General features: G+C 33.6%; 1 protein-coding gene across 4 annotated transcripts; it reads right to left on the bottom strand.

Moving 5' to 3' along the window:
* Nucleotides 1-2,670: 2,670 nt before the first annotated feature.
* On the bottom strand, nt 2,671-8,158 carry LOC131673468 (5'-3' exoribonuclease 2 homolog). 4 transcript variants are annotated; one of them, XM_058951485.1, is made up of 18 exons: nt 8,093-8,158; nt 7,863-7,943; nt 7,662-7,789; nt 7,470-7,581; nt 7,179-7,352; nt 6,947-7,109; nt 6,347-6,807; nt 6,063-6,269; nt 5,843-5,995; nt 5,588-5,763; nt 5,349-5,517; nt 5,146-5,235; nt 4,893-5,049; nt 4,599-4,827; nt 4,322-4,525; nt 4,159-4,241; nt 3,481-3,740; nt 2,671-3,399 (listed from the first exon to the last, which is right to left on the bottom strand). In XM_058951485.1, the coding sequence occupies exons 2-18, from the start codon at nt 7,935-7,937 to the stop codon at nt 3,340-3,342; spliced, it is 2,901 nt and encodes a 966-aa protein (XP_058807468.1). In that variant the 5' UTR covers nt 7,938-7,943; nt 8,093-8,158; the 3' UTR covers nt 2,671-3,339. The 4 variants fall into 4 exon arrangements, with proteins under 4 accessions (XP_058807468.1, XP_058807470.1, XP_058807469.1 ...); XM_058951487.1 differs by having other exon boundaries at nt 8,082-8,110; XM_058951486.1 differs by having other exon boundaries at nt 8,060-8,096.
* Nucleotides 8,159-9,762: the final 1,604 nt, after the last annotated feature.

Raw genomic sequence — 9,762 nt, 5'->3', positions numbered from 1 at the left:
CGCCTTTCCAACTTTTCCGTCTTTTTCGATGCCGTGCAGGATTATTAGTTTTTGCTGACTAGTGTACGTAGATGTGATCAGAGTGAACGCTGGCATCTGCGACGATCCGCCTTCACATTTTTACAATGATTTATTTGAATGCACGAGGCGCAACAAATGGCATAAACACCCTCGAGAAGTATATCTCCCTAGTCGTGTGTGTAGCATACGAAAATGCAGCGTGCATGTAACAAGAAGATTAACATCGTAAAAAATTCCAGGAGCTCGACTCTACACGGCCCACTCGAATTAATGCTGACACTCGTGACTTGATTTTCGCGCTGGCTGGTGCACTGCTCGTTGATTTCCAGCGGTCGACGACGGCGAGTTCATTTTTAATTATTCGCATTTTTTACGAGTTACCGATACCTTCTTTTTCTTTATCAAGTGTACAACATATGTTAATGTTACATAATTGCACTCGTGACGGCTGGATTAACCGAGCTTTTTGAGATTGTTGTTTAGCATCAAACGATTCGTGGCAAAAAAATCTAAGTCAGCATTTCAGATTATTTGCAAAAGGAACTAGTGTGAAATTCGAAAGATGACTTTTAAATTGACAGTTATTTTGAATAAAGGACGCGAATCGCTTCCGGCCTAATTAGCTATTGTCTGACTAATATTGTAAAATATTAGTCAGACGGTGGCTTGTCAAAGAGATCCATCGAGGAAGCGGACATTTTAGAAAGTAAGCAGTTTTCAAAAATTGGAAAGATTTTCCAATGAAAGAGGAACAATAAAAAAAGAATAGAAAAGAAAAAACAAAAGGAAAAGAGAAATAAGCCGAGAGAGAGAGAGCACGAAGTGATGAGGTGGCGAGAGGGGTGACGGCTGTAGCCGCGAACTGAAAGGACGACGACAAGGGGCTGAGGTACATCTGCTAATTGGATAATTACGGAGTGCGCCGCGTTTGTTTTATAATTGGGCAAAACGAACGAACTGCTCGCTCGCTCGTTTGTTCGACGACGACGTGCCAAACAGTGAAACGACTGGGAGTCACGCGCTACGTGACGAACCAGCCCCGCGGCTAATCCGGAGATCGAGAACGATGAGTCCCCGCACTGCGTCAATCCTCGATGACTTTTCAATATGACATCCTACTTTCACTGGCATCTCTACTTTTCACTAGTTTAGTTTTTTTCATCGATTCACTTCTGACGAGCTGACCTTGTCATTTCACTTCAATCGTGTTCAATTTTATAATTTTGTGAATATGTTCATATTTTCAAAGCCGATAATTAAAAGCGGAAAATTCAATACTATTACTATTTTCATATTAATCCAACTAATTTCAAAGACTAAATTTGGTAGAGTTTACAGTTTGTTCAAAGAATTTCCTAATTCAGATAAAAAGCTTTACTTCTAATGTGCGACTTATTTTTTACTTACGTACTATATAAACTTACCTTTTTCTAGCGCTTACTTTTCATAAATATACATTTAAAAAATTGGTCGATACGATACGCTTAATACATTTATTTGTCGTTCGATAATTTCTATCAAATTTTGCAACTGGGAAAAATGCCGTTAATTGATATTTTTCAACAAGCACATCATTTCCGCCGAATATATTGTTAGTAGAAATATAAAACAGGTAGCCAACCAGCAGCATCCTCGAATTCAGCAGTATTTCTCCATCTCTTTGAGCTTTGTCCCCACGGAGCCACTTGTATGTACTCAGAAATGGAAAAACAATTCGAGGGTGATTACGCTGACGTTGTCGTATGCCCGCGGGGTGAGCTTGGCGGCAAACGATCAAAACAATACCACGCGGCGCGTGCTAGTTTTCTTTTATGTTTTTGTATTCAATTTGCAATGGATGTGACGTTGGCGGTCGCCTATCGATAAAACAAAAATACGGAGAATCCCGCCACGTGCTAAGTACCTCTTCTTTCATTGTCGCACGTCCACTATTCTCGCTATTCCAATCAGCTTGTAATTGCTTGGTATTCGTTTCTTAAAAACATGTATACCCTTTATTTTCGGTTCAGTGATACGCCTACTTGGCAGTAATCGTACATGTATGTATTCATGTTTCGTATATCACTTATTCGATACTTCATACATACTTACATGTCTCAATACTTACCGTTTGAGATCATTGAAAGAGATACAAATTTTATTTTCTAACGTATTTCACTGCATTTCGAGTATAGACGTTTTTTATACAACCATTTATTAAATGTTTTACAGTATCTATAGTTGTTTTTTCTGCTCATATAGTTATGTATACATTTTTTATATCAATCCATTCAAAGCTACGAATGAACAAAATTATTAAAAAAAATTTGATTTGAAAATTGAACTAGATGGCTGAAATTGCATGAGTTCCATTAAAATATTCATTCTTAATTTGATATCAAAATAACAATGAATGAGTTTAAAAATAATTTGTTTTCAGAAAATTAAAAATTAAAGATTCCACGACAATAAGAAACCATTTCAAAAACACTGATTCTTGAAAGATCAAAGATAATATAAAAATAATTATTTTGTATGGATTGGCTAACAATAATAATATAAAATAATTTTTAAAGAAATATCATGTATATATTTACTTCATCATTGTTTCATTAAGAACAATATTAAATTATTCTTAACAAAATACATATTTATGTTGACAATTTTATACAAACATAAGTTTAATTTTTTCTTTTTTGTTGTTTTCTATAATCTGCTTTTAAATGCGCATTCACTTTTTGAATAATCAGTATACACGTTGCAATATAATTCTAAAAATTAATTTTGTCACGTGAAAATTACAATACAGAGATAGACTAATTATATACTAAGTTAATGAAAGTTATTGTTGTGTATTACAATCATATTAGTGGAATGAATATTTAATTCATATTTAATTCTTACGAAGTTACTATATGAAATAAATTTTCTTTTAGTTCACCATACTCACATAAATTGTTGTAAGATTTAAAAATCATGATTTTCTTACACTTTCATTCGTCAAATAAAATACGTGAAAAACTAAATCAAATTACGTCCAAATATTTTATCAAGATTCAAAACGTCTACTCGTTAAACAGTATAGTACTCTGATAGAGTAGACATAATTACGTAAAATGTACAATAATTGTGAATCACTGTCACATACTTTTCCATAACGAACGATTTTCCAAACTGATATTGACACAATATAAATTATAATTACAATAATCATTAATATTTTACAGCAACGTTATTATCTTCACGATGAGTATCCTAGTTACACACTGTAGAAATCATGTGTGCATTACATGACGTGACATTTAACGACTGACGATGGTTCCTAGGATGTACTATTGTTTAGCGACGCCTATTACCACCACTACCACCAGGTCTGTTGTTTCCTCGATTTCTTTGTGACTAAAGAATTACCAATGTTATAGAAAAAAAATATCAAAGTCAGAGAGAATTTGACAATGCAGCATTTTTTCAAACACTTACTTGATTAAAATTACGATCTTGCTGATGTTGATTTTGAAAGGGTCTCACAATTCTTTGCTGCCCAGATTGTTGCATTTGTTGATGATAACCTCGCTGTTGATACGACTGATAAGACTGCTGTGGCTGATAACTATTTGTAGTATAGCCACCAGCCCATGGCCCCACTGTCTGGTAGGAATTCTGTCTTAAATTTCCTGTCTGATAACCAGGATGGTTCCTTGAATCTTTCTGACGATCTGATGAGTAGCCGCTCTGGTAACCTATAATCCACATATTGTTTTAATAAAAGATTGATGAAAGATATCGTAGATTTAAAAAGTATTCATAATTTCAATAAATAGGATGTACGGAAAATCTAATATTATACTTCTATACATTATTTTAACTATTCGACGGGAATTCGACTTTAGAATTTACCGTATAATCATTAATTAATTATAATCGCACATAAATACTAGTCTTATTTATAATTTTCAAAGTCATAACTATCTTATTACTTTCTATTTATTTACGTCATTTACAAAATTAAGCTATATGGATTGCGGTAATTTGTTACGCTTGTTTGAATTTAGTATGATAAAGTAAATTTTAGGTCAAATTTACGTTCGGTGAATCGATAGATGCAGGTATGTTTTGGTGACCTTTATATATCATATATTTTTATGTATGTTTACGCACCTCTACTAGAATGTTGTAAAGATGCAGGTGGTGGTACATGACCGTAAACTCCTGGTTGCCGATTTGAATTATTTATGTTACGCCTTTAAAGAAACGATTGTTTAAAATTAAATATACTTTTAATCAATTCAATTTAATTAAAATGAAAACAAAAGAATTGTACCCTAGCATTCGGTGACCTGCATCACCCAACATTGCAACCTTGTTCGAAGGAACAAATCCAGTTTGAGGTTTCCAATCATTGTTTCCTCTATTCATCTGCTCAAAATCTTGAGGCTTGAGAACTCGTGGTGGCTCTTCAGCTCCTTGCAAACGTTTGGCAGGGAACATGTAGTCGTCAGAATATTTAGGATCCCTAAATCTTACACTACAAAACAAAAAAATGTAAGCATGTAATCGTTTTGACGGCAGTACAAAATATCATTTGAAAAGCTATATACCAAATAACTTGATTATTTCTAACTGGCAGTGTATTGATAGGTGAAGGAAGTGTGGCTCCAATTCCTACACAATCATGAGCCAGTAAAACGGTTCCTCGCATACCATCTATACAAATTTCAACTTCGTTATCGTAACCTATTTTATTTTCATACAGGCCTTGAAGGAATTGATAGCCTTTGTTATCTGGTCCAACATAAAGTCTATCGTCACCTCGAACATTTCGCCTCTCTAAAATAACAGTTTAAATAAATTACTGAAGCTTTTACTGTTTCTTGAAAATTCGCTTTTCTTACTTTCTGCAGGAGTTAATAAATCGTAATATGGCTCTAATGCTTTAAAAAGTCTGTCTTCTTCGACAAACGGCAGTAGAGCTACTCCTTGCCAAGCGAATTTCTTTCCATTGAGATCAATTTTGAAATCTTCAGGATAGAAATCGATAATAGTAGATCTCTGCAAGTTATAATGTTTTATTTTGTAAGCTTAATGAATTTTTTAAAATTAAATGTCAATAGATTTGATTTTTTTCTATATATTAAAAAAACTGACCGGGTCTTTCATCAATTTTGCCCAAGGCTCTGGAACATGTTTACAACTAGCAGCTGGAAATACTCCCATTAACTGCTCTAAAGGTCGGAACTGAATAATAAAATAATTATTGTTATGCAATAAATATTATCATCTTACATTATTGTAGTAAAAGGATATTATTCATGAATTTTTATACATTAAAAGAAACTTAGGATACTTACTGGTACAGTTCCCTTTTCAAATTCGGTTGACAAGCCACCTATGTTGACAAAGTCACTGGCGAATGGAGCATAATGATATGGAAAATACCATTTCCATGATGCACAACCTTGATAATAATAACGCAATACCCAACACAAGCCCCTTACGTATTGAAGAGCGACGTTGTTTCTGCAAAATAATGAAAATTAACGATCGATGGTTGTAACAAATACTGTCAACAAAAATTATTTACACTCACCTAAATGCTAAGTTTTCTGGTAATACGTCAAATTTAGATTCATAATATCTGTCTTTGAAACCATCTTCCCACAGTCGGACTTCATCGTGTGCTTGATCATCCTTTTCTTCTTCTTCAACTTCGTCGTGCTTACGTTTTTGACCTTTGTTATCGCTTCTATTACTAGAAGTACCACTCTACAATAATGAAACTAACGTTTACAAATGTATTTCAATATTTCAGAAATATAATTAACGTTGACTGTTTTGTACGTACCGCAGGAACAATCATTCGATCAAGAGCCAAGGTAGCATTGGTACCTTGCAACGCACGTTCGACCGAGTATGTGTTATAGTTTCTGCCTTGCATACGCATTTGAAAAGCTTCATATCGTGCATTTTGTACTGGCTTCACTTCTTTACCCAGTGGCTAAAACATAAACATTTAATTATTTTATATTTATTGATACAGAATATAATGATTAAACGTTAATTACATTTGGTGCAAATTGACCCATGGGAGTCCAGCTTGGCTTATAATTACTAATCGCTTCCATTCTTCTTTTCTTATTTTTTTCTCGTGCTTTAAATGCCAGCTCATTTTGTTGACGTTTTTTAAAAATTTCATCTTCAACATTCCCAAGATCAGATAAAATTAGTTGGACTCTATCTAAATTTACATCACCACTATTGGTCAAAAATCCCTGAAAAATCAAATCAATTATGTAAAAAACTGACAAATACATTTCTTGCTATTGAAAAATTATGATTTCATTTGTACCCCAGTTTTATAAACAGTTTTTTTGTACAAATTAACAAGTCTATCTATAGCATTTTCGCGGATTTCTAAAGAAGGTAGATGAGGCAGGAAATCATTTCCTACAAAAAAACACATAAACACCCAATCATCTATTGCTCTTTCAAATTCATATTTGAAAGGTAAATTTGGCATCTGTAACTCTCGTTCCAAATATTCTCGAAGCACATTCAATCGCACAAATATGAATTGACATTCAGAACCAAAAATCTTCTCTTCTTCTTTTTGATTTGGTTCTGCACCAAGGCAATCTTGCATATCATGACCCAACTGACCACAAATATCACAAGGTCTTGGCTTATTTGGTTTGAATTCTTCACGAATAATAGTGAAATTAGGCTCATGTGTTGCTAATCCTAACATGATCAAATCAGCATCTGCTCCACAGAGTACATGTTGCGTATTTGGGTCATGATCAGGTTGTGCTAAAAATAAAATTCAGATTTGATACGTTGACAATAACATTAAAATACTAGGAACTATATTAAATTAATTGGTTTATTTTAACTAAAATCATAAGCTAACATAGATTTATTTGTTTAGAAAATACAAATATGTTTAAACCTCTTTGTTTTCTAATATAATCCATGATTTTATGCTCTCCTTCACCAGGAACATTAGCATCACTGAGAATAACTTTGATATTTTTCCAACCTGGATCATTATTCAACCTATCGTGTATATAGTAATGTAGACAAGCAGATAGACGAGCCATGAATGGAGTACCCTAATGCAATAAAATACAAAATAATAAAACAAAGATATTTAAAAATTATTTACTTCTAATATTACTTACAGGTGTAATACAGTTACTATCAAAGTGATCTTCTTTTGGCTTTTCTGGAGGTAAGAAAGCTCCCTTTAATGCTAACTCTGATCTAATTCTTGCAATTTCAGTTAGTTTTTCACTTGTTTCCTTAGATGCTCTGAATCGTCGAGATCTTTGTTGATTCATTTTTGCTCTTGGTGCCTACGTGAAAAGTTGTTAATTGTAATAACTTTCAAAATACTTAAATTATAAAATTGACTTAAAAAAAATGAATATTTTCTATACAACAAAGAGTTGAGAAACTATTATATTACTTACAACACCATCAATAGCCATATATAGTAATTTACGAGGTCTTACTATCCGAAATAATCTATCAATACACTCAAAGATAGCCTCCATCATTTCATCCTCATTTTTTGGAGCAGGCCTGAAATGTTATTCCTTGTTAAGTGACACTGCTATTTAAGCATCAAAACTATAGTTTCAAATATTTATGTGAAAACTTACTTATCCTCAGGATGTGTACAAGGATGTATAATACCATTCATATCTAGATACAAGTTATCAAATTCTACACCATTTGGATTGGGTTCTAATGTATTGACTGGTACTTGAACTCCATCAACAGTAACAGGCTATTTATACATTATATATATAATCATTATTAGCGTAATTTAAATAGTATGATAAAAATGTGTTTGTACAAACCTTGTTTTCTATGCACTCGATTATTACAGATGGATATTTTCGACTAAGCCACCGGAAAAATGCTGGTACTCCCATGATTAACTAGGGTTATTGTTCAACAAGTAAAAAATAATACTTTATCAAAAACAGAGCCGTATGAATTTGAAACAATTTCGAATTTTCATGAATAAATGACGGATATATTATAATAAACATACACGACAGCAAACGTGATCTAACCTCAAACTGACCTCAAAATAGCATCTGTAGTTAAACTATACAGTGTCTAATATCCAGTTCAGTTTACTAGATGGCGGTGGGTCTCTTAGTTAAGACTCCGCGGTATGCCAATGGTGTCTAATATCTGACAATGCGCAGGCGCGCGCTATACGCAAGTCAAATGCGATTGGCTTATTGTAGTCCAGTAAAAATAAGGTCCAGTAAAAATAGGCCTGAAATGTTTTTGTCACGGAAGTGGATGCATTTTTGATATATGGTAAATTGAGGTCGAAAAAGACGATTCTGAAATTTGCAGAGTTCTAGGTCCAGGGGTTCTATGAGAAAATCACGTTTGAAACTTGTTTTCGCCTGTATCTCGCGAACGGCTGAACGTACGACAAAATAACATGCACCAATCGAAAGAGCGTGAAATTTTACATCAGAAACAATGTTTAACCGGACATCGATGAGTGGAAAATGTTGGGATAAAAAATAAATTAGAAACTTTACGTGAATAAGGTAGAAGGGGAAGGCTGGGGAAGGCGCAGTATAGTTTCGCTCTCCTCCGCCGCCCCTTCAAGCGTGTGCAGATAGTCGACGACACTCGGCAATCGTCGGCCTATAGCAGCCGAAGAGGGGAAACGTGCATGTACGCGCGCTTGAATTTATTTTCGATATTTGGTGGCCGGCGATGGAGCGGTGGTCGGAAACAAGTCTTATTATGATCTTTTAGGATTCTCTCTTTGCAACTAATCTGAAAAATTAGTCCTCTAACTAATCTGAAAATTTAGATCCTCGGGCGAGAGGGGAGACACGCTGCTGACTCTATTTGCTCGAAAAGCATTTCGGGCTTTCGGAGCTCAGCGGCGATTGTTGAGGCTGTCGCGTTTTGAGACAAACAAATTCCTTTGCTTTTATTTTTAACATCAGTACGAGGTAATTGATTAATTAACGATCGGGTCAAGCACATAATTTAATCATAAGCCCACATGTTCCTTGATAAACATATGTAACTTTCATACTTTGATAATCCAGTTCGTCGATAGTCGTGATGGTTAAAGTACGTACATGCTACATTTGTTTTTGCGGTCGTGGGATCGAATCCCGCTCGATTATTTTATTTTCTCGATTTCGATAAAATACTTTTTTATTTTAATTCATCTTTTTCAAACTTTTATAAAATAATGAATAGGATATAAAATGGCGATGGAAGTGACACTCGAGTTTCTACAAATTTATATACTTTGCACATAAAAAATAATAATAAAATTATATGTAGATGTAAAGAGTATAATTGATTGTGGTAAACTAAGTTGCGAATAAATAGGCAGCAGTTTTTAATTTTGTTTAAAATATTTAGAATCCTTTCGACGTGTTAAAGATTATCGTATAGCATTCCAATTATAGGACACGAGTTGTACAAATAAATAATACAGAGCGCCGTTGCCAACTTTTTTATAGACAATCAAATTCATCTCATTGTATAAACAGTTGATTGTACCTCCAAAAAAAGTTTATTTGTATATCGATGAAAAACTTTTTTTTTATCGTTATTATATTTGTGTGTAAAAAAGAAAAAAAATATAAACTGTGTTGTTCAACGTTCGTGCAATGTATCTTTATAAGATATGGAGAGAGTAATTAATTATTATGAACTATGCATTGCTAGGGTTTTTTTATTTTGGTATCAAAAATTGAAATC

This window comes from Phymastichus coffea, unplaced genomic scaffold (assembly GCF_024137745.1).
Source record: "Phymastichus coffea isolate CEN01 unplaced genomic scaffold, Cenicafe_Pcof_1.1 PCOF00179, whole genome shotgun sequence".
NCBI lineage: Eukaryota > Metazoa > Arthropoda > Insecta > Hymenoptera > Eulophidae > Phymastichus > Phymastichus coffea.
The sequence above is the reverse complement of the archived record's forward strand: the minus strand, read 5'-3'. Positions and strand labels throughout refer to the sequence as shown.